At 40.2% G+C, this 24,895-nt stretch overlaps 1 protein-coding gene across 3 annotated transcripts in view; it reads left to right on the forward strand.

Annotated features, from left to right (window-relative positions):
• RIN2 (Ras and Rab interactor 2) overlaps positions 1 to 24,895 on the forward strand; it is a 236,935-nt gene that overhangs the window by 161,879 nt on the left and 50,161 nt on the right. For all 3 annotated transcript variants that reach the window (XM_036751603.1, XM_036751604.1, XM_036751605.1), the window contains one exon: positions 9,741 to 9,841. In XM_036751603.1, coding sequence (XP_036607498.1) covers positions 9,741 to 9,841 — 101 coding nt within the window. The remainder of the gene's footprint in view (positions 1 to 9,740; positions 9,842 to 24,895) is intronic.

A 24,895-nucleotide genomic window follows, 5' to 3' on the forward strand; every position in this document is an offset into this window, starting at 1 on the left:
CAGCTAGGTGATGAAGTGGATAGTGTTCCAGGGCTGAAGTTAGGAAGACCTGAGTTTAAATCCAGCCTCAGGTACTTACTAGCTGTGTGACGTAGCACACTACTAGCAAGTCACGTAACCCTTTTTTGCTTCAGTTTCCCCATCTGTAAAATGAGCTAGGGAAGGAAATGGCAAATCACTCCAGTATCTTTGCCAAGAAAACCCCACATGGGGTCACAGAACAGGAAATGACTGAAGATTTCCTGACTCAAGGGCCAGCATTCTCTCACCTTCACCACTTATCAGTGTAAAGGACCCTCTCTCCCTAATCATTTCTGAGGTGAAGTCTTCTTTTCAAAGTTTGCAGGATCCCCATGATCTCCTTAATAAAACCTAAATGAATGGCAGGTCTCCAGAATTTGAGAGAGTGAATTTTCTTACCAATCATCTTTAATCCTTTTCTGGGCTTTCTTAAACTTAAAGGTGACCTGTTCAAAAGCAATAGATATAGATAGGGTGACTTGCAGGAGTGGAAGAAAGTGCAAGGCCCCCTAGTTCACTTTTAGATGCTTGAGCACCATTTAACTTTTCTCACACTCCTGTTTTAAAGACTATATCCTGTCAGCTCTACTTTTTTTCTCCCAAACTAACTGATAACAGCAGGAATGTGACAGGCCTATAAAACTTACGTTTTATGATAAGCACAAGCATTCTCTCTCTCTGCCCCCCAAAAGTAGTGTTTTGGTTTCTTTTTCCTTTTCTGCCTTGTGTGCCCTATTTTCCATCAAGGAAAGAAAGTTCTTTAGAATTGTGAGAAACGTGGTTTTGGGGATCACTGGACTTCCTAGGCAGGGCCAAAGTCCTGAGGAAGAACCCTGTGATAATCCCTAGGGAAGGCTGTACAGACCACAGGACTCCCAGAGGAAGACCAAGTGGTACCTATCCCTTAATCTGGGGGGACCACAGGGCCTCCTAGGGGTCAGACCATAAGGAAGACCCAAGCGATGGCCCCTTAGGATGGTGATAAGATCACAAGGCTCCCAAGACAGGGCTAGAAGTCCCAAGGAGGCACAGACCACAGGCAAGCTTCTGCTGCCTGTTGCTTCCCTTTACTTGGCCCTAGGAAAATCCATTTGATTTGCCCATTCACACCCAAAGAACTCAGGACCAGAGTGGGTAGAGGAAGGCATTTTATTAAGTTCCCTGAGAGAGCAGGTGTAGTGCTTACAGGAACACTCACACTGATACAGCTGCAGGAGCAGGGGTAACCATTCCCTCCACTCCTAGTAGAGTCATGGTTAGTTTACAATCTTTGTTTTTTACATAGTTTTCCTAGGTTATACAGTTTATATAAATAGTATAATAAGGATACAGAAGCAAAAGTGAAGTTAATTAGATTTTCCTTGTCTTAGTTTAGGATTAAACTATATTCTTTTACTTTCCCTACTTTCCCTCTTTAACATACGCAAATTATGCAAATCAGTAGGCCTGGATTCTTGACCAAGACCTAGATAAGCTTGAACTGGTTCAAGTGGGTTTGGCCTCTGATTCCCTAGACTGCCTTCTCAAAAAGTATGCACATGCGTACAAGACTCTGACCTCTCACCTGACCGACCTTGAGGCCTGGTCTCTGCTAAAGCTGGGGTGGGGGAGGGCAGGGAAGCACACCTTTAGTTCTGTGGAAACAAAACTCCTCCCATTTCTTACAGAGTTAATGTTAGTCTATATCTGTAGTTGAGGGAAGTTTTTCTAGAGGAATGGAATTGGAGGATGTTTGTGCATGTGCATATATGTGTGTGTGTGTGTGTGTGTAAGGAGGGCTACTGAAGTCATTGGTAATATATTCAATCACCCAACAAGCCTTTATTAGAGGCTTTCTATGTGCCAAGAACTTTGCTAAGCAAAGGAAAATAGAAGATGGCTGTGTCTGAGTTCAGTGGTTTGTGGCCAGTCTAGATTAGGACATAAATTTAATCAAATATTGAATCAAATCAAAATATTTACTGAAAATGCATTTTGTATGCTCCAAGGTGTATGTTGCTCTGGGGAATGCAGAAGAGTGTCTCTGCCCTCAAGGAGTTTATGAGTCCACTGGGGAGACACGTGAAACTATATTGAACAAAGTGTGTTATGTGATTTGGTAATTAGTCCTGAAGCTCTAACAGGGACTGGTGTGACTTCAAGGTTCCACATCTCCTCTGACCAACAGCTGGCTGCTTACTCAGACAACAGCCTCAGAGTTTCATCTTCAAGATTTGGAGATCTAGCTAAAATACAGATAGCTTTTGGAGGGGAAACACTTTATACTGTCATCATTTGTTTCTTAGTGTAAAATAAGCTTTGGCAATCTTGCTTGCTCTTTATATATTGCTTTTCATATATAGCTCACCTTGAGAAACTGAGAAAAGATTATAGGATTTTTTTTAAGTGACCCTCTTCTGTTTTCTTTTCCCCTCCCTATTTAAAGCAGCTAGGTGGCACAGTGGACAGAGTTTGAGGCCTGGAGTCAAGAGAACCTGAGTTCACATCTAGCCTCAGACACTAGCTGTGTGACTTAACCTCTGTCTCAGTTTCCCCAAATGTAAAGTAGGGATAATAGCACCTCCCTCACATGGCTGTGAAGATAATATTTATAAATTTCTTAACATAATGCCTGGCTCATACTAGGCACATGTTCCTTCCCTTCCTTACTTGTAAATCTCAAATACATAGAGAATTCACACAGGTGAACCTCCCCATGCCTAGAACTCTCTCCCTTCTACAAATCTCTTCCCCTCTCAAACTACTTTGAGCCTCAGACTAAGTGGCATTTATTCCTAGAAATCTTACTTCAGGGCTGTCCAAAATACAGCCCATGGGCCTCATGCAGCCTGCAGTGCGATTTTATGGGGCCGGCCTGTGGGTTTTAATTTTCACTGGGGGGGGGGAGGGGAATAATAATTTGCACGGAATGCCTATTCGATTTTTTAATTCCATCGCTAACAAATAATCTCATTGATGTTAATTTCCTTTGGTGTTTTTAAGCAGTGTTATGGATGGAACATATCACAGGTTCTGTCTGTATGATGCCCACTAGTCAGTATGCACCTACCTTTATATTGTTATGTTGTCACTTTGTTGTTTTTTGTTTGCTTTGGGCCTTTGCCTGACATATTGATGATGGGCGTTCCCCCACTTTCTATTAGTGTCTTGTATTTTTTATTCTAGGTGCGGCCCTCGAATAATTATTTTATTTTAATGAGGCCTTAAGATAACCTAAAGTTGGTCAGCCCTGTCTTACCTGATTGCCCTTTTTTCTTCAAGGAGGTTACATTCTTTTAGGAGGGGTGGTAACAATATATACACAAATAAACACCAAATATATACAAAGTAATTTCCAAGGGAGAGGGTAGATTGCCTTTTATTTGGTTAGATGTTTCTATTTGTATCCTCCTAGAGAATGTGAGGAGGTTGAAAGCAGGCACTGTTTCATTTTTGTCTTTGTACCCTCGGGGCTTAGCACAGCCCTTGCCCAGAGCTGGAGATTAGTGATGAATTGAGGATTCTGTGTGAGGACTTTACTACCTCTCCACTAGTTGTAAAAAAGGATCTTAAGAAGTTGAGTTATGGACTCAAACTGATTAAGTACTTAATTTAAATTGAAATGACTGATAGACAAACTACTTACAAAGTGGAATAGCTAGGCAGAATGTTAGAGAGGGAAGGCCATTGGCTGATACTTTAAAGGAGGGAGGAGTTTGGAGGAGCTTTTCTTAAGGAAGAGCTCAGTTTCTCAGTAGAGGAGAAAGTAATGGTGGCTGAACAACAGAAGTTGCATCATTCCCCATCCTGGAAGAAGAGATAGGAGCATGGGAGAAAGGAATGCTAGATGCTAGAAATAAAAAGAGATTTGGGCATTGGAAGAGCTAGGCCTGCAGGCTACGGGCAGCTCCTGTCTGGGACTCAATTTAATTTAAGTGTTTTCAAGTCAATTTAATTCAACAAATATTTATTAAGAGCTACTGTGTATAGAGCAAGGTGTTAACCTGGGGAAAAACATAAAGTTTACATAAAAGGTATGAGGTTTATATAAAATGTAGCTCCTGCACTCAAGGTTTATTGAGTGGTTCATTGTTCATTGTTGCCAGAAATACATTATAGCCCTAAGTTCATTATTGCCAGAAATACATTATAGCCCTAAGTTCTCTTGAAATGTGTATTTTCACCCTTGTCTTGAGGTCTGTTACCATCTTTGGAGTTGGTATAGGCATGCCACCAAGTAAGAGAAATTGTGTATTTCTTAGGATGAAAATTGAGTCATTCATTTATACATAACAAACATTAGTAATCCCTGTGTACAAGGTACTATGTATTCAGAGTCTTAACCTCAGGTCAATGAACTTTTATTTTTAATATGTTGATGACTATTTTCATTTGATTGGTTTCCATCATAATTGCATTTTATTTTATGTATTTAAAAACATTTTGCTAAGGGATTGATAGGCTTCACCAGACTGAGAAAGATGTGTGTGACACAACAAGGTTTAAGAACCCTGGTCCATTGGTTTTTGACCCTGTGACCCACCGATACTTGCCTTTTTACTGTTTCAACAAACAAGGCACTCCATATCTGAATGCCAGGACTTTTTACTGGATCCCCTCCATCCCATTCCCATGCTTAGAATTCTCTTTCTCCTCTTCTCTATTTCTGAGGTTCCCTGGCCTCCTTCAAATACCAGTTAAAGTCTCACCTTCTGTCCCCTTTTATTGGTGGTAGTACCTTCCCTCTAAGATAACTCCAGCTTATTCTGTATATAGCTGCTTGTGAGCTCCTAGAGAGCAAGGACTTCTTATTTTGTTGGGGGGGGGGGTAATTTTTTTGTTTGTTTGGGGGTTTGGTTTTTTTTTTTGTTTTTGCCCCTTTGTCTCTCCAGTAGTTAGCATAATGGCTGGCTCATAGTAATGTTGATATAGAAAAATTATATAGTAAATGAATATCATAAAATTAATAAATGCTTGTTTATTTGACTTGACAATTTGGCTGGAGGTAAAAAGGGAAGAGTTTCAAAGGAGAAGATTTCAAAACCAAGGCCTTCTTTCTTGGGAAAGGTAGGAGTTCGTCATGAGAGTAGGTTAACAGCAATTACTAACATCACTGTGTTCAAGGAGGGGAAAAGGTATTTAATCAACCAATAGATATTTATTGATCACTGTGTTAGGCCCTGTCCTAGGCACTAGGGGAGATGGGAGAGGTGATAGTGAGGAATATTCATTAAAATTGCTGTGACCTCTTTAATGATAACAATAACCTTTTTAAAAGTATGTATCTTTTCAATTAGCAAAAATCCTTTTTTCCTCTTGCACTTGACCACGCACACACACACACACACACACTCTAGTTGAGGGGGAGAAAACAAGCAAAACACATTTCCACAATGGCCATGTCAAAAAAAAAAGGTGACTTATTCTGCAGTGAGACTGTATGACCCTGGGCAAGTCACTTAATCCTGTCTATCCAGTGGGTTGCATGTATAATCATTAGTCTTCTGTGATTGGTCATTGCAATGATCAATTCAATAAGTATTTATCAAGTATATTGCTGGGGATACAAATAAGAAAAGGCAGTTCCAGCCCTTAAGGAGCTTATGACATAGCGTAGAAAGACATAACAAAAGGAAAGTGGAAAGGGCAAAGAGGTTGGGAGGGAGACGGGTTGTAGGTGGTTGTGTTTGTCCTTGACATCAGGGAAATGATGATATGACTTGCAGCTGACGTTGATTTGAGTGAGGGAGGGCTGGGGTTATAACCCAGCAGAGCCGTCAGGCCTGGTGATGAGATTTCCCGAGATCTGTTTATCTGGGGAAGGCATGATAAGAGTTGCCTGGGAACTGATCAGAGTTCCTGATTCTTTCAAAGTTGTCTTTACCATAACAATAACCTTAATCACTTTTCAAGAGAGCAGTCTAAGCAAAAAGGTTATTGAACTAGGTACTAGGCTATTGAAACTATAGTAGAGATGACCAAAACATGGGGAAAAAAATTTGAAAAGATACTAAAGTGATTGCCATTTCTTTCTCCAGCTCTTTTTACAAATGAGGAAACTGAGGCAAACAGGGTTAAGTGACTTACCCAGGGTCACACAGCTAGTTTGAACCTAAGAAGAGGAGTCTTCTGACTCCAGGCTTGGCGTGCTAACCCATTCACCACTTAGCTGCTTATAATAATAATAGCTAGTGTTTATATAGCACTTACTAGGCACTATGCTAAGCACTTTACAAATATCTCATTTGATCCTCACAACAACTTATGAGCTGGTGCTATTATCTTCGCATTTTTATTTCTCAGTTGTTTCAGTCCTGTCTGACTCTTTGTGAACCCATTTGGGGTTTTCTTGGCAAAGATACTGGGGTGATTTGACACTTCGTTTTCTAGCTCATTTTACAGATGAGGAAACTAAGCAAGCAGGGTTAAGTGACTTGCCCAGGGTCACACACCTAGTAAGTTCTGTGATGGGATTCGAACTTGTGAAGACTAGTCTTCCTGTTTCTAAGCCCATTGTTCTGTTCACTGGACCACCTAGCTGCCCTGACTTTATCTCCATTACAGGTGGGGAAGGTGAGACAAAAAGAGGGTAAGTGCTTTCTGGGGTCTGAGCTACTAAGTGTCTGAGGCCAGATTTGAAGCCAGGTCTTCTAGACCCCAGGGCCAGCACTTTATGTACTATGTCAAGTTTGGGTGTTAATTTTACCTGTCTTGAAGAACTATTGTGAAGAAAGCATTTTGTAAAACTTTAAGGAGCTATATAAATGTAGAAATATTATTAAATGTAAAACCATGAGATTCTTTTATCATTAATAACAACAGCAGATGTACATTACAGAATGTACATCTGCTGTTGTTATTAATGATAAAAGAATCTCATTTAAAGGAAGTGTTTGCCCTTCTGATTTCTTGAATCATATGACAGTAAATTTTTCCATAGAAAACAGAAAAAAAGAATTATATATGAGACCATGAATCTCTATTGTAGCTTTTTAAAAAGCATGTAACTATATATTTGGGGTTTTTAAAGTATATATTAAATTTAGCACAGGATCATCATTGGCCTGCTCATCTCTGCCCTCTTCTTCATCCCTATTCATTTTGGTAAATGTTTCCATACACTCCCTTCTCCCCGCTACTTTTTTCTATTGAACATTTCCTTTTCTTCTGCCTCTTCTCCTTTCTCTCCTTCCCTTTTCCCTTGAATTAGTTTTTTTTCTTCTTTTCTTCTCTTGTCCTCTTCGTTATTCTATCACCTAAAAAGGAAATTTTTTTTTTTAAAAGTGGGAAGGGAAATAAAGGGGGATTGAATGGTGTTTTGGTGCAAATATTGGAGCTGTAGGTAGAAAGAAGACTTGGGTCAAATCTTGGCTCTGCCACCTTAATTCCAAAAAATGTGTTATGTTCAAGGCACTAGGGATCAAAAGATAAAAGACATTCATTCTACTGGCACAGAGCTGGGGAACCTGTGGTCTCAAGGCCACATGTGTCCCTCTATGTCCTCAAGTGCAGCCCTTTGACTGAATCCAAACTTCACCAAATATTTCCCCTTAATAAAAGGATTTGTTCTGTAAGACTTGGACTCAGTCAAAGGGCCTCTTTTGAGGACCTAGAAGGCCACGTGTGGCTGTGGCCTCAAGACTGCAGATTCTTCACCCCTTTTCTAGAAGAATACTAGTTCTGAGATAATATGTATAATAAAATGTTATTTGGGAGAGGTGGGGTGGAGAAGAAGAATCTGGGAAGATTTTGCTTGTGCCTGGAATGAATTCACTCATCTCCCCTTCTTGGAATCTGTGGTTTCCTTAGAAGCTCAGCTCAAGTGCTGGCTCTTAAATCATCCCTGCCCCTCCACCCTAATATCAATGCCTCCTCCCCACTCAGTTACTTTGCGATTGGGGCCCGAGTAGTCCAATGGGTAGAAGAGCTGGCCCCTAAGTTAGTTTCAGTTCCTACTTTTGGCACATATCAACTGTATGAAAACCCTGGACAAATCACTTAACTGTCAGTGACTCAAGCAACTTCTAGGTTTTAAATGTAAAAAAAGGTACATTGGTAGAAAAACTGATGAAATCAGAGGTCTAGTCAATATAGCAATCTCATATAATGTGTGTATGCATGTACATATGTGTGTGTGTGTGTGTGTGTGTGTGTATATATATATATACATATATGTACATCTTGATTCCTCTGAATGGCGTGTAAGTTTCTTGGGAAATGATATTATTTCATTTTTGCCTTTATCTATCCAACACTTTGAACAGTTCCTTGTACTTGAGATTAGGGGCCAGTTCTTCATTTCATTGATATATGTCACTACTAAGTGTTATTACTTACTAGTACACTTCCTTCTACCAGCACTGAGAAGTCTGTTCATAACCTATTATTGCATCTTTGTTTCTCTCCAATCCCATCCACCTTGAAGAACTTTCCTAAGTCATCATCCCTGCTTTGGCTTCACCTTCCTCCCTTTCCAGTCTCCACCCTTTACTTGACTGCCAGAGGCAGGGTGTGAAGCCGAATCTTCCTAGTATTAAGGCCAGCTCTCTCTACTATGCCAGGCTGCTTCTCCAAAAATAGGAAGTCAACACATACTCGATGATTGATGGAAAGGAAGAGCTTGGCACTTGAGCTGAGCCCTGCAGCTGAGATGCAGAGGCAAGGAAGGAGCATATTCTAAGCCTGAGGAAGATCCTGCAGGGATAATTGCTACCTAAGCTGTAATGCCAGCTACTCAGAAGTATAACAGGCTAGCATTTAGATATCGCTTTTAGGTTTATGAAGTGCTCTACATATGTTATCTCAGTTCATCTTCATAACAACCCTGTGAGATAGGTTCTATTATTGTCCTCATTCTCACACAGATGAGGAAACTAAAGCAAGATTTGAACACAAGTTTTTATGATTCCAGGTCCCACACTTCATATACGCCATGCCTCAACTGAAGAATCTTCAGAGAATCAGAGAATCTTGTAGTTGAAAGAGGCCACAGAGACCATCTAGTCCAACCTATCCATATCTTGTCCAACAAGAGTTCTCTATTTCATATCCAACAAGCAGTCAGTCAAGCCTTTGCTTAGAGGCCCTTCAGTTTGGAGAACTAGTAGTAGTAGGCCACTTTCACTGAAATGACTCTAACTTTGCCATGAGATTTATAAGAGATGTCAGCATTCTGTTTTATCCTACATTAACTGTTGTGCTATACTGTCAAAATGTGAGCATCTCCCTAATTACATGCCAAATAAATGTATTTCACTCTCCAGGAAAATGCCAGAATTAGAGGCTAATCATTAATAATGAGCCAAAGGATGTTTTGTTTTGTTACCACACTGGATTTTTAAATGCTTTTCTGAAATAGCAAAATTTAAGAAATCGTAATAAAGAAAATGAAATTCTATCTTTCCTTTGGCAAAGTATGATTTGAAATATATTTACTGCAATCTTAAACATTTTTTTCCTTACTGAGAAACCCAACTGGTTGAATTTTTTTTTTAAATTCACCATACAGCTTAGTACAAAGCTGAAGAAATTTAAGAGCTACCCTTTCTCAATTAAAGCTTGCCCAGACCCCTTTGTTTTTCCTGTTGTTAGAGGAAATTCCTATAGCCCATGGGAAAGAAAAAAGAAAAGATTTGTAATCTCCTTCTAGTTCCTATTGAGGTGAAGTGACTCAACTTGGCTAAGCCTCATGTCCACGCCTCTTTCACTTTCTGACGTCATACTATTTTGTCTTTGTATAGCTCATTGACACGATCGCCTCGGAGATTGGAGAACTGAAACAGGAGATGGTGCAGACAGATGTCAGCCTGGAAGATGGACTGGAACCCACTGAAATACCCAGGTGACCCCAAAGTCTCTTCATGGAGGGGAAGGAATAAAGAAAGCTTTAGTTAGGAAGAGTTTAGGTTTGTGTTCCTTGGGAGCCATACAGCTTTCATTAGTCCTTGGAGGTGGGAGTGGCTTATGAATGGATGTTGTATATTTGTTTTAATTGCTTTGAATGCCCTCCATACACTTGAACTTTGCCCCCTGCCGATGTTCCCTGGCACTGGCACAGAGAAATCATGAGTTACATCTGGAGTATTCAGCTAATTAAGTCCATTTGGGGGAAGAAATTCAGATAGGTTCTTGCAGGCTAATTAATTAGAGTTAAGTCCGGTTATTGTTAATGCTGAGGGGATTTAAAGGAAAGCCCAAAGAGGAGTCTTTTTGCATTTTCAGGTCAGAATCAATCAAAACAGATCATTTAGTGGTCTGCCTGGAATAATCAGCCAAAGCCAAAATGTTTGCTTACCAATAAAACAGTACAGGGCTTGGACTGGAGAGCACCGAGTATGGCTAGGAATGACTTAGAATACCGCAGCACACCGTTGATATTTGAAGTGTTGTTAGTGATGGAAATATGTGAAGTGGAGGTCTTGTTTCTTTGGATTTCTAGTGTAAAATCCTCCCCAGGTAAAGAAGGAAACTGGATTACAATCGTATTAGAATAAGGGGAAACACTAGAATTAGAGATATTAGTAACCATGATTCCTTGGACAGTACCCTTAGATCAGCAGCTGAATCTTTTGCCTGGGCTGGTACTGACACTTTGGTCATCTCCTGAGGATCAGGTTTATAGAGTGTGGATGTTCTGACCAGTAGGGAGAAGTGGAGTGCAAGAGGAACACTGAAGAAAAACCCAAGTGTTCTAGCAGGTTTCAAACCAGCCAGACTTGTTTGCTGAGGTAGTGTGAGGGGGAGATACCACAGCCCCAGGGAGCTCTTCTGCTGTTAAAAGGTTGTTATAATTTCCTTTACAAATCTTATTTTCCTAGCAGAACTGTTTACATCCTTACCCCTGGAAATTCTGTGTATCCAGATGATTGGTTGGGCAATGGATATGAAAGTTTTAATCCATACAGACAGTAATAAAGTCTCATGAGTAATAGTAATGGCTCCCCTGGGGCCTCACATAGTACTTTGTGTGCCCTTTAATGTCTTTATGAGTACTTTGTTTCCTTTAATGTCCTTATCATCATTCCAGATTGTATGTTCTTGTTATCTGTTATTGTCTGACCTCCCTACTAGACTGTAAATTCAAAGGAGATGATGTAATGCAAAGCTCTTTGCCAACTTTAAGCCACTAAATAAAAGTCAGGTGTTACTATTGCTACTAACTTCCATGAGTTCAGTTCAGCACACATTGGAGGTGGCATGTCTGCCAGCCTCTTCACTACTACCTACAAACATGCTCATGCCTCTCTCATCCTCAAAAAATCTTCCGTTCCTCCATCCCTACCTACCGAAGTCTGGCTACAGTAGGTACCACTACTTCCTTTCCTCTCACCTCTTTCTTAACTTGTAGTCTGGCTTCTGACCTCAGCATCCTTCAACCAAAACTATGCTGTTCAAAGTCATTAATGATCTCTTAATTGCCAAACCTAATGGCTTTCTCTCATTCCTCATTCTTCTTGACCCCTCTGCAGCTGTTGACTTGATGCTCTCTTCTCTCTAGGTTTTCATGACACTGCTCTCCTGGTTCTCTTCCTAATTTCCGCCGGCTCCTTCTCTTTCTCCTTCGCAGGATCCTCGTCTATGTCATGTCCACTGAATGTAGGGATATATCCCAAGGCTCTGTCCTGGACCCTTTATACTAATTCACTTAGTGATTTCATCAGCTCCCATAGTTTCCATCACAATTTTTATGCAAATGACTCAGATCTACTTGTCCAGACCCAACCTCTCTCCTGATTTTCAACTAGCTATTAGACATGATATCTAAACTAAAGTGTCCAAAATTGAATGAATCTCTCCCTCCCCCCAAACTCTCCCCCTTCCTAAATTCTCTATTACTGTCTGGGGTACCACCATCTTCCAGTCACCCAGGGTTGTAATGTAAGTATCACTCTTGACTCTTCACTCTTTCTTAATATCTGTCCCCCCCCCCATATCCAATCAGTTGTCAAGTCCTGTTTACTGACTTCCCTCAGATATGTCTCCTTCTCTCCTGACACTACAACCATCCTGGTTGAAGTTTCTCTCCACTCCAATCTATTCTCAGCTGTCAAAATGAACTTCCTGAAGCACAGAACTGACAATATCACTACACTCCCCATTCAGGAAACTTCAGTGACTCCTTTTGTCCTCAAGATCAAATATAAAATCCTCTGTTTGGCTCTGTAAAACCCTTCATAACCTGTCCCCTTTCTGTCTTTCCACTCTGATTACACCATACTGCCCTTAAGCTATTTTATGATCCAATGCTGACACAAGACCCTCCATCAACCAACTCAGTGTATTTTCCCTCACTGTCTCCTATCCCTGGAATTCTCTCTGTCCTCATCTCTGCTCCCTGGCTAGCTTGGGTTCCCTTAAGTCTCAGCTAAAGCCCCACTTTCTTCAAGAAGCCTTTCCCAGTCATCCTTTATCTTAGTGACATCCCTCTGAGACTACCCCCGATTTATCCTATATATATATAGCTTATTTGTACAAGGGGACAAAACTGTTTACATGTTATCTCCCTCATTAAACTGTGAGTTCCCTGAGAGCCTTTCTTTGTATCCTCAGTACTTAGCAAAGTGCCTGGCACATAGTAGGCACTTAAAAAATACTGCTGGACTGGCTGACTGACTGGGGTAGTAGATAAAGCCATAGACCTGAAGTAAGGAAAACCTAGGTTCAACTCCCACCTCAGACACTAGCTGAGTTATCCTGGGCAAGCCATTTATCCACTCATTTATCCACAGCCATTATTGGACTCAGCATCCTCTAAGGTCCCTTCTGGTGCCAGATCTGTGATCGTATTTGTAGCAACAATCTTCAAGCAGCTACTGCGGCTGTGTAAGTCCAACAACAACCAGAATACAGGAAGGGCTGCTAACACAGGTTCTTTGATCTGCTTTACTAAGGAAAGTAACTTCAAGGGCTTAACAATCTCACTTTAATTATACATACATATATAACTCACATAGTTCAGGAGGAAAAGCCAGCAATCTGAACTTCAGAGCAAATACAAATTACAAACATACATTATATAAACAGACCAAATACAAACTAACATCTGGGTTAGCAAAGGGGGGGGCAGTTACAATGGCTTGCGCAGAGTCATGCGCCACTCTTCCAATGAGTGAGAGCCCCCAAACCAAACATCTGGGTTCTTTCAAAGTGGGGGGGGGGATGCGTGGTGGGGAGCTCCTTAACAGCTACCCAGAATCTCCACACCGACCCTCTTCCAATGAGTGAGAGCCCTAAAAGTCAAACACCAAGCTAGGATCTTAAATACCCATATCAGGGCCCTGGGGCACTTGATTACCTCAGTGCTGAGAAGCACTCAAATAAAGAGCAGTGAAAAACCCCATTTAGGGTGAAGGAAAGTTAAATACTAGTCAGTGATTCCTGATTGTCTTAGTGCTGAGAAACATTCCAAGACAAGATCCCACTTTATCTGCCCGATTCGAACAAAGACCAGAATCATTAAAAGCACTTAAGAGAAGGACAGCAAAAATTCCTACCTTAATTACTGATATACTATTAAATAATGCCTACAACATACAAGGCATTGGGAAAGGATAGCTATAGAATAGGCCCTGCTAGCCATGACATAGACCATTCATTCTACTGGGGGAAAGAGAAGTACATAAATAATTCATTCAAGGGAAAGTAAGAGACAAAGCACTGTTGTGGGGTGCGAGCCAGAGAAGGCCAGAGAAGGCCTCACGTAGGAGGCAGTGTCCAAGTTGGGGACTTTAACAGTACATTTCCAGCATGACTGACAGAACGAATATAGGAACAGAGATGGGATAGAACAGGATGGGAAGAGATAGAGAGTAGTACAGTTTGACTAAAATAAAGCTAGACAGGTAAGTTGGAGTCAGGTTGGAAAGGATTGTGCGTACTAGGACTGAGAATTGATAATTTATTCAGTAGGCAATGTAGAACCACTGAAAGTTTTTGTTACTGTTTGTTAGCCATTCCTCTACTAATCCAACCTCAGACACTTAGTAGCTGTATAACCCTGGATAAGTCACTTAACCCTCTTTGCCTCAGTTTCCTCATCTGTAAAATGAGCTGAAGAAGGAAATGGCAAACCACTCCAATATCTTTGCCAAGAAAAAACCCCAAATGGGGTCACGAAGAATTGGATACAACTGAAACAATTGAACAACGGTAACAAGAGGAATGACGTTGTCATAGTAATATGTTAGGAAGATTATTCAAGAAGTGATGCTGAGGATGAATTAGAAAGAGAATGGATTAAGAGTCAGGAATCTCCAAAGGAAGATGTTATACTAGTCTAGGTCAGAAGAGAGTTTGAAGGAATATAGTTGCAGCAGCAGTAGACCATTGAGTTAGATAGGAAAGATACTGTAGAAGTGACAGATTTAGCCATCAACGAGAGGTAAAGAGTGAAAGAGCGAAAGTAAATGTTGATTCCAGAGTTACAAGCATGAAAGTTACGGGCAACGTTATAGGTGCCATTAACAAAACTAAAGAAATTAGTGGGATTGACAGATTTGGAGAAAAAAATGTAGAGTTCCATTTTAACCATGTTAAGTTTGAGATGACAGTGGGGTATCAAAGTGAAGAGGCTGTTAGAAATAAAAGAGTAGAACAGTAGGGAGAATGAGTAAGGGGGGTGGGGGTGGAGATAGAATTAGAACTTATTTGCAAGGGGCAACTAGATAGTGCAGTGGATAGAGCAACCAGCCCTGGAGTCAGGAGGATCTGAGTTCAAATGTGGCCTCAGACACTTAGTAGTTGTGTGACCCTGGGCAAGTCACTTAGCCCTGACTGCCTCCAAAAAGAAGGTACTCCTATGCATAGAGGTGATAATTGAAGTCATGGAAGTAGAAAGTCTTTTTCAAGATAAGAGTATAAAGAGGAAAGTGAAGAGGACTTAGTTCAAAACATTGGGGAACAATTTGTATTTCAGGGGCAAGGGGAAAAGGAGGAGCCAGTGAAAGAGAAAAGTCCCAGAAATAAGAGAATCATGGGAAATCAAAGTCAGAGAAGGAGGAGGTGCCTCCTTCCAAGCTATGAGAGGGTATCGTAAAGGAGCCAATGTCAGATGCTCAAGGAGGTTAAGGAAGATGAGAGAAAAAAATGGGTTTGATGCTAAAGAAATGATTAGTGACTTTGGAGACAGTTTTATTCAGGTTGCTGTTAGATATGGAAGCCAGATTACAAGGGGGTGAGGAATAGATGGTGGAGCAGTGGAGGTAGGTGTTAAATATAGCTTAAAGGTATGAAAGTATCAAAGGAATATTTTTTCAGAGGGGATACAGTACATTTGTGGGCTGAGGGGGGAGAGTGAATGATTAAAGATGCATAAGCATGCTATAGCAGACAAATTCTGAACTTTGAATGAGGAAGGTCTGAGTTCAGATTCCATCTCAAACATTAACCTAGGGGCAAGTCACTTGATTTTTTAAGCCTTGATTTCTTCATATAAATGACGGTAATAATAGCACCTGCTTTAATGAAATAATGAGATAATCCATATAGGGCACTCTGCAAACCATAAATCACTATAGAAATGTGAGTTGTTGTTATAGGATATAAGGCCATATAGGAATAAGGTCATGGATGGGCTAGGTGATAAAACTGAGCATACAAATAGACAATGGTCTGATAACATGTAAAACTACATTATCAGCAAAATCCTTTCTATCCACTTTGGACTTGTTTATTGCATTGTCATCTTTTACCGTAGTTTCTGGAATTATGAACAACAAAAACAAATTCTCATGGCCGCATTAATTGGTTTAATCATTCAAGAGAACTTTCAGAGACCTCAAAATGATTTTTTTCTAAAGCTGGATTCGATAATTATCTGTTGCTGGATAGAGTGTTGGACCTGCAGTCAGGAAAGCCTGAATTCCAATCCAGCCTCAGATATTTAATAGTTGTATGACCCAGGGCAAGTCACTTAACCTGTTTGCCTCAGTTTCCTCATCTGTTATATCTGAGCATAATAAAAGCACCTACCTCCCAGGATTTTTGTGAGGATCACATGAGGTAATAATTGTAAAGTGCTTGGCACATAGTGTTACTTAAATGTTGTTAGCTGTCATCATCATCGTCATCATCATTATTGTTAAAAGTAAAGCACACTTAAAACTTAAAGTACTATATAAGTTGTAGCTATTATTATATTTATTCTTTGGACAGAGGACAAAATTCACCACCGTTTGGCATTTCTGGTCATTCGCTTTCTTTATTTTAGACCTGTAATGTATATAGGATTTACACTTCTGTTGAGAACTTAGTTCTTTTCCAGTCACACATTTCTTCTTTTCTATCCCTTACATATGCTACTTCTTGAGTGCAGGTCAGCTTGGGACTTCTTGGTGCCTCCAGCGATTGACCACCTGTCTTAGGCTTCTCCTGTTCCTGCTTCTGACCTATTGACTTGACTGATATTTATTGCTTTTTTCCAATTACTTCTCAGGCTACCTTTCCTTTAATATCACAAATATTCCGTTCCTTATAGAACAGAATGTCTTCTGAAAATTGAGAGTAACACTTCTCCTGGCTGCCCAATCCTGTCGTGAGTTTCACTGTGCAGTGAGTGGCAGTTGAAAAGATGGCTGTCACTGGGATCACCCAGTAGTGACAGAACGAATGGATGAAAAGGTTTATAAAACAGTTGCCATGCACAAAGCGCTGTGCTGAGGACTGCAGATACAAAGAGAAAAGCAAGATGATCCCTGTTCTCAGGTGGCTCTTATTCTTATAGGGGTGAAACAAAAATAGGGAGGAGGTTTTAGCTACAAGTCAGATGGAAGGGTCCTTAGGAAACAGTGACCGACCTGATGGTAATGTAAAAACTATCTCCATTTCTGATGCTGAGCCATTCAATAGCACCAAAGACTTTGGTCAGAGCTTTCTTTGAGTCTTCAGTGGCTGTGGCTGCTGAAGAGTCAGGGACTACAGAATACCTGCAGAATCAGTGGCCAGGTCACATCTCTACAAGGGTTGCTTCTCTGGATGAAGGCTTTGGGAGTCTGGTTGAAAGCAAGATTAATGGTGGGGGGTAGGGGAAAGGGGGTGCACACCAACTGCTATTCCTAGTGCTCTTGGGCATCAGCATCTAAGGGGAAGTGAGAGACTCTAACCAAAAGCTTTGGTTTAGAGATATCCCCAGATTTAGAGAATCCAGGTCCATGTGGATACAGAGCAGAGCTTTTTGTGGGAGGTGACTCTCTGGGCTATATCAGATTTGGTAATCACATCAACATTACCTTTGCCACTGTGAAGGACAGGCCAGTCTACTTTCCTGTGGTTCCACTCAGAGTTCTAGAAATTATTTTGTGTGTATTTTATATTAAATTTTCTTTGTACATGTTGTTTCCCCCAATAGAATGTAAGGTTCTTGAGGGCAGAGAATGTTTCTTGTTGTTTTCATATCCCTAGCACCAAGCACAGTGCCAAGCACATAGTAGATGCACATGGTTGTTGTGTTCAGGCCTAGAATTGTGATATTCTGACCTCCTCCTCCTTATTGAGTGGCACTGATTTTACTGGTGTGAAGAATCAAAGCAGAGGGAATGCTCTGGCCTTCCTCTCTAGCCCTAGGCCTGTGGACTGTGGCTAGTAGCCAATGTTGCCTTTGACATTCTTAGTGCTGATTATTTTTTAAGGTGTTTGCTACTAAACATGGAAACAATAATCCTTTGTCTCATTAGATTTAAGCTGGGTCCTATTGTCTATGGGCCTTAACGAAAGGCCACATGCAGTTGTGACACAGGGCTTTCATTAAGACACTGATGAAATTTTTCTAGTAATTGAGAAACTCAGCTTCTCTGATTCTTATTGCAAGCCTTATACTCTAGTTAATTGAGGAAGAATAGTTCAGGCTGATTACAAGTCATTATTTGTCCTTATTAACTCCTATAGGGTTGACCAGGAATCACCAGTTATCCCAAGTATTCCTCCCCTTTCTCCCCCCATCTTATATGGCATTGTATTTTCTAGAGAAGAGGGGAAAAAAACCCAGGGTAACTGATAGATATGAAGAGGTCAGGGAACTATATGCTTTTAGGGGTGCTTGAGACCCCAAAATACCAACACACTGGGTCGTGCTCGAATGAATTAGACTCAAGCCTTCTCACAGCCAGAGAGACAAAGTTTATTACAGATTTGGTAGATTGAGGTAGATGGAATCTGAGCACTTTCATGGAGGCAAGATGAAACTTATATACAGGATGGATCTAGGGTGGTCCTGGGGTGATGGGAGGAGGGGTTTAGGGAGGGTCTTGAGGAGGAGTCTAAGGAGGAGCTTGATGGGACCGGGTTGAGGTCAGACTCTAGGAACCAAGAGAATGGGATTAAGGGTGGGAAGTAGCTGAAGGCTACCTGGAGATAACAGACTATGTAGGGCTAGGCTAGTTTAAGGGTAACAGTTTTGGGCCTAGACGCTTTGATAGGATCAAGGATGGAAAATAGCCAGACAATGGAGGGCTAGGCTAGGCTAGGTTAAGAGTAAGATTCAGGAGGAGTTCAAGGGGACTCCCACAATCTAAACCTCATCAGATACATTTTTTAAAAGTCCAAAAATATGTGTAATAGGTAACACCTGTGGACCTCTAACCTCCACAAAAGGGTAGGTTGGGAGTCTCTTCTCATTTGTCTTCATTTTTATAATTTTGTTACAATTATTTTTGATTTTTTTGGTGTCATTGTTATTTCTGTTTACATTATTATAGTTACTGTGTATATTGTTTTCTTGGCTCTGCTTACTTTACTCTGCTTACTTTACTCTGCATCAGTTCATGTCAGTCTTTCCATGCTTCTCTGCAGTCATCTCACATGTCATTTTTTACAGCAAAGTAATATCCCATTATATGCACATACCAATATTTGTTTAGCCACTTCCCAATCAATGAGCATATTTCCAATTCTTAGCTATCAAAAAGTGCTACTATAAATATTTGGAGATATATGGTGACTTTTCTTCTTATGGATGATTTCCTTGAGGTTATAAGCCCAGTAATGGAGTTTTTGGTTCAGAGGGTAGGGACATTTTAGTTACTGTATTTGCATAATCGCAAATTACTTTCCAAAATGGTTGTTACCATTTCATAACTCCACCAACAGCATATTAGTGTGCCTATTGTTCTACAACCCCTCCAACATTGACTGTTGCCATTTTTTTGTCATTTTTGCCAATTCGCAGAGTGTGAGGTAAAACCTCAGGTTTGCTTTCATTTGCATTTCTCCTATTATTAGTGGTTTGGAGCATTTTTTCAGGTAGTTGTGAATGCTTTGCCATTCTTCTTTTGAGAACTGTTTGTTCATGCCCTTTGACCATTTAACTATTAGGAAATAGCTGTTAGTCTTAGAGATTTCTTAATTGTTTGTATATCCTGGATATCAACCCTTTAACAGAGAAATCTGATATGAAGGGTTTTTTCCCCCATTTGACCATTTCCCTTTTTATCTTAGGTACATTGATATTGTCTGGGCAGAAGCTTTTCAGTTTCAAGTAATCATAGTTATCACATGCTATTTTTCAAGACTGTTTTTCTTGTCTATTCTTCTTTCAGAGCTTATGTTCTCTATTCATCTTTTTTTAATGTTCAGTGTTTTTTCAGTTTTCAGTTCGGTGTTTTGTGGAATCACTATTGCTAAGTCATTCTTTCTGTCCCAGCCTCCCACACACAACCCAGCCCCTAATCCCCAATTAAAAATGGATGGGGGGGGGGGGCGGGAACCATCTAACAAATAAGCATAGTCAAGCAAAAACAAATCAACATAATGCCCTTGTTTAAAAATGTTTGCTTCTTCTACACCTTGAGTCTGTCATCTCTCTGTCATGAAATAGAGCATGAATAAGCATGGGTCACATGCTTCATCATAGGTTTTCTGAAAATATGGTTGATCATGGCTTTAATCAGAGGTCTTAAATATTCCAGAGTTGATTTTCTTTATACTGTTGTAATTATGTAAATTTTTCTCCTGTTTCTGGTCATTTCACTCTGTTTCAATTCATAAGTCTCAGGAGTCTCTGAAATCTTCTCTTTCCTTATTTCTTACTCTATAATCATTCCATTACATCCATGTACCACAATTGGTTCATCTATTCCTGTATTGATAGATTACCACCCCTTAGATTCCAGTTCTTTTAATCTCCCCCCTTCCCCTCTCCTTTTTTTAGATCAAGAAATTTGTTTTGCTTGTAATTAATCCATTCTTGGCACTATCCTCCCTTTTAACTAATCCCCTTCCTGTGCCTACTTATTTTTCTGTTGAGTTGGATGTATTTCTGTAATATCAATTAAGTTGGGTATCTTTGATAGAGTCTTACTAGGTGCTAAACCCCAGGACCAAACCCTATCTACTAGGTGCTTATCTTATGTGGGCGTGAAGCCTTCAGGGTACTAAGGGGAGTTGCTAGGACAAGAGCCAATACTAGGAGCCTGAGTTCTGGTCGTTTGATGATGGCTAAAGAGTGTATAAAAAGAGAGAACAGAGCTATTTGCTTGGGACTCTCACTCTTGGAGGAGTGTTGATGTGGAGACTCTGGGCAGCTGTAGTTAAGAGCCCTCCAGCTTGTAAACTCAGATGTTGGGACTTTGTTAAACCCTGGTAACTATGCATTGAGATTTGAATCAGACAAGGTCTGTCTGTTGATGTTTGTAATTTGTTTGTATTTCCCTGAAGTTCAGGGTGCTGGCTTTTCCCCCTGAACTAAGTGAATGATATGTGTATGTTGGATTGAAATAAGATTGTTAACCCCCTTAACGCTACTTTCCTTAGTAAAGCAGATCAAAAGAACCTGTGTTGGCACCTTTCTGCGTGCTGGTTGTTGGTGGGTCTTACACCCCTACAGCAGCTGCTAGCCAAATTGTTACAACAATTTCTAAACAAAACTCTTGTACATTCACATACACTTAAGCCTCCATTGCCTGTTTCAAGTAAGAGTTAGGTTTATCCAATGCCCATTCTCCCATTATGAGAACTATCAAGTTCTACTCCCTCATCCTCCTTTCTGTGCTGCTGTATTCCTTTTATGCTCCTTTGAATCCTCAGAACAAAATCAATCTACTCCCAGGTCCTCTGGTTGTTCATTTGTTTTTAATTTAACTTCCACAATACCTTTGAAGACATTATGGTTCTGTTTCTTCTTCCTCATTAGAATGTTAGCACTGTATCATCATACATCCATCCTCTTCAGTTGCTCAAGTAAACTTACTTTTCTAGATTTCTCATAACTCTTACTGTTTGTTTTTCAAAGTTCCTACTCAACTCTAGGCTTTCCATCAAAAATGCTTGACAGTCTTCTTTTCCATTACTGGTCCATTGTTCCCCCACTGGAAGAAGATCAGCTTTGCAAGGTAGGTTATAATTCATTGCAAGCATATCTTTGGTCTTTAGGAACATTATATTCCAAGATCTCTTGTTTCTTTTAGAAGCTACCAGGTCTTTGATCCTCACAGTAGATCCTTGGTACTCGAATGGCTTCTTCTTGAATGCTTGCATTATTTTTCTTTGACATGGAAACTCCAGATTTTGGCTATGATATTTTGTTGTTGTTGTTGTTGTTGGGAAGGTTCTTTCTTTCTTTTTTGGATTATTTATTTATTTAATGTTTTTAGTTTTCAGCATTAATTTTCACAAGGGTTTGAATTACTAATTTTCTTCCCATTTCTACCCTCCCCCCCCCACTCCAAGATAGCATATATTCTGGTTGCCCCATTCCCCAGTCAGCCCTCCCTTCTGTCACCCCACTCCCCTCCCATCCCCTTTTCCCTTCCTTTCTTGTAGGGCAAGATAGATTTCTATGCCCCATTGCCTGTATATCTTATTTCCTAGTTGCATGCAAAAACTTTTTTTTTTGGAACATCTACTTTCAAAACTTTGAGTTCCAAATTCTCTCCCCTCTTCCTTCCCACCTACCCTGCCTAAGGAGGCAAGCAATTCACCATAGGCCATATGTGTATCATTATGCAAAACCCTTCCACAATACTCATGTTGTGAAAGACTAACTATATTTTGCTCCTTCCTATCCTATCCCCCTTTATTCAGTTTCCTCCCATGTCCTTGTCCCTTTTCAAAAGTGTTTGCCTTTGATTACTTCTTCCTCCTATCTACTCTCCCTTTTATCTTTTCCCCCTTTTGATCTCCTTCCTCCTTCTTTCCTGTGGGGTAAGATACTCAATTGATTGTGTATGTTATTCCCTCCTCAGGTCAAATCCTATGAGAGCAAGATTCACCTGCCCCCTCTTCCCTTCCTACAGAACTGCTTTTTCTTGTCACTTTTATGCAAGATAATTTACCCCATTCTATCTCTCCCTTTCTCCCTCTCTCAATATATTCCTCTCTCATCCCTTAATTTGATTTTTTTTTTATATATCATCCCTTCATATTCAACTCACCCTGTGCCCCCGTCTCTCTCTACATATATGTATATGCGTGCGTGTGTGTGTGTGTATTCCCTTCAGCTACCCTAATACTGAGGTCTCATGAATTATACACATCATCTTTCCACGTAGGAATGTAAACAAAACAGTTGAACTTTAGTAAGTCCCTTATGATTTCTCTTTCTTGTTTACCTTTTCATGCTTCTCTTGATTCTTGTTTGAAAGTCAAATTTTCTATTCAGCTCTGGTGTTTTCTTTGAGAAAGCTTGAAAGTCCTCTATTTTATTGAAAGTCCATATTTTGCCTTGGAGCATGATACTCAGTTTTGCTGGGTAGGTGATTCTTGGTTTTAATCCTAGCTCCATTGACCTCTGGAATATCGTGTTCCAAGCCCTTTGATCCCTTAATGTAGAAGCTGCTAGATCTTGTGTTATCCTGATTGTGTTTCCACAATACTCAAATTGTTTCTTTCTGGCTGCTTTCAGTATTTTCTCCTTGATCTGGGAGCTCTGGAATTTGGCGACAATATTCCTAGGAGTTTTCTTTTTAGAATCTTTTTCAGGAGGTGATCAGTGGATTCTTTCAATTTCTATTTTACCCTCTGGCTCTAGAATATCAGGGCAGTTCTCCTTGATAATCTCTTGAAAGATGATATCTAGGCTCTTTTTTTGATCATGGCTTTCAGGTAGTCCAATAATTTTTAAATTATCTCTCCTGGATCTATTTTCCAGGTCAGTGGTTTTTCCAGTGAGATATTTCACATTGTCTTCCATTTTTTCATTCCTTTGGTTCTGTTTTATAATATCTTGATTTCTCATAAAGTCACTAGCTTCCACTTGCTCCAATCTAATTTTTAAGGTAGTATTTTCTTCAGTGGTCTTTTGAACCTCCTTTTCCATTTGGCTAATTCTGCCTTTCAAGGCATTCGGAAAGGTTCTTTCTTAATGTGAAAGGTGGATTCTGTCCTCAGTGTACTCTCTGGTTCTGACACATCTGGGCATTTGTAATTTTTTGAAATATAGTGTCCAAGCTTTTTAGAAAAAGCATGGTCTTCAGGGAGTTCAATGATGCTTAAATTATTTCTCCTTGACCTGTTTTCCAGGTTTTTTGATTTCTAGGTGTTTTGATACCAGCTATCTTGAATTTTCTGTTTTTTAATCTTTTGTTTTTGTTCTGGTATTTATCTTGCTCCATTTCTTCAAAGTGACTTGCACAGAGACACACAGCTAGTAAGTGTCTGAGGCTGTATTTGAAATCAGGTCTTCTTCACTTCAGGTATAGTGCACCCTCCACTGCACCACCTAGCTGACCTATGAATGCTAGGGGTCCCAGAACTCAAGGGCCTAGTGTCGACTGACTTGAGCACTGCCATTGCTCTAAGTCATTTGCAAGGTCCCCACCACAGTGGGTTTCCAACCACCTGGTACTTTCTCAGGAAGCACTCCGCTCTTGTTGCCTCCCATCCCAGAACCCTTCAGACTATCCACATTTCTCGTCTGTCTAGTTGCACTGGGAAGCTGCTGACTTGTCTGCTTGTTTGGGCTCTGGCTTTGCTGGAGAAGCCCTTTCTCACTGTCTGGGGACCTGTTGACTTCTTATTCAGTACTGGGGTAGAATAAGTCACTCACTGTATGTTTTCTCATTGGATTTCTTGATCATTATTTGGCCTAGTGTGATTTTTAGGTTTTTTGCTGGACTTAAGTGTTGGTGAGCTGATCTTCCTTTCTTCTTTCAGGCAGCCACCCTGGCCTGGAATCTGATAAAGATCTGGTCTGAGTTGCATAATGCCTAGAGTTCCCTGTACTGCCTGAAATTCTGACAAAATCTATGATTCTTTAATTCTAAGTGAGGATGATGATAGCACCTACCTTGCAGAGCTATTGTAAGGATTAAACATGATAATATTTGTATACTGCTTAGCATAGCACTTAGTAGGCTCTGTATAAATGCTTTTTCTCCACTCCTCCCTTCCCCTGTTACATAAGACATTATGTTAAGGTGCTGTGGATTCAAAAACAAAAAAACTAAAAGTCCTTGTCCTCAAGGACCTTACAATCAATTGGGAATCCATACTTCATATCTTAACTATTTCCCAATTTGAGAAAAAATAACCTATTTGTTTAGCTTAACAAATGTGTATAGTTTAGGCTTGTATTCTAGTGCTGTTTCATGTAAGGAACTATGTTTGACTGAACTCTGTACCATTTATAGAGCAATGAGTCTTCCAGGGCAGCTTTCTATAGGTTTAAGTTGAAGAACAACTCATCCAGTCTGCACAGGAAAGCAGTAGTAGATAGAGCAATTCTCCTATACACTTCCTATTCAATAGGTACCGTGGGCTTATCTGTATGAATGAATAAATGGACAAAGTAATTACTAGGCACCAATTGCCCTAAGTGCTAGGAGTACAAATACAAAAGGGAAAATAGTACTACTTGCCCACAAAGAGCATACATTCTAACTGGAAGAGACAGCAGAAATAGGGAAATGTGACCAAGGAGGATATTTTGGTTTGAAAAGTTATGAAAGTGATTATAATCAGGGATTGT

The sequence above is a fragment of the Trichosurus vulpecula genome, chromosome 3 (assembly GCF_011100635.1).
Source record: "Trichosurus vulpecula isolate mTriVul1 chromosome 3, mTriVul1.pri, whole genome shotgun sequence".
NCBI classification, from domain to species: domain Eukaryota; kingdom Metazoa; phylum Chordata; class Mammalia; order Diprotodontia; family Phalangeridae; genus Trichosurus; species Trichosurus vulpecula.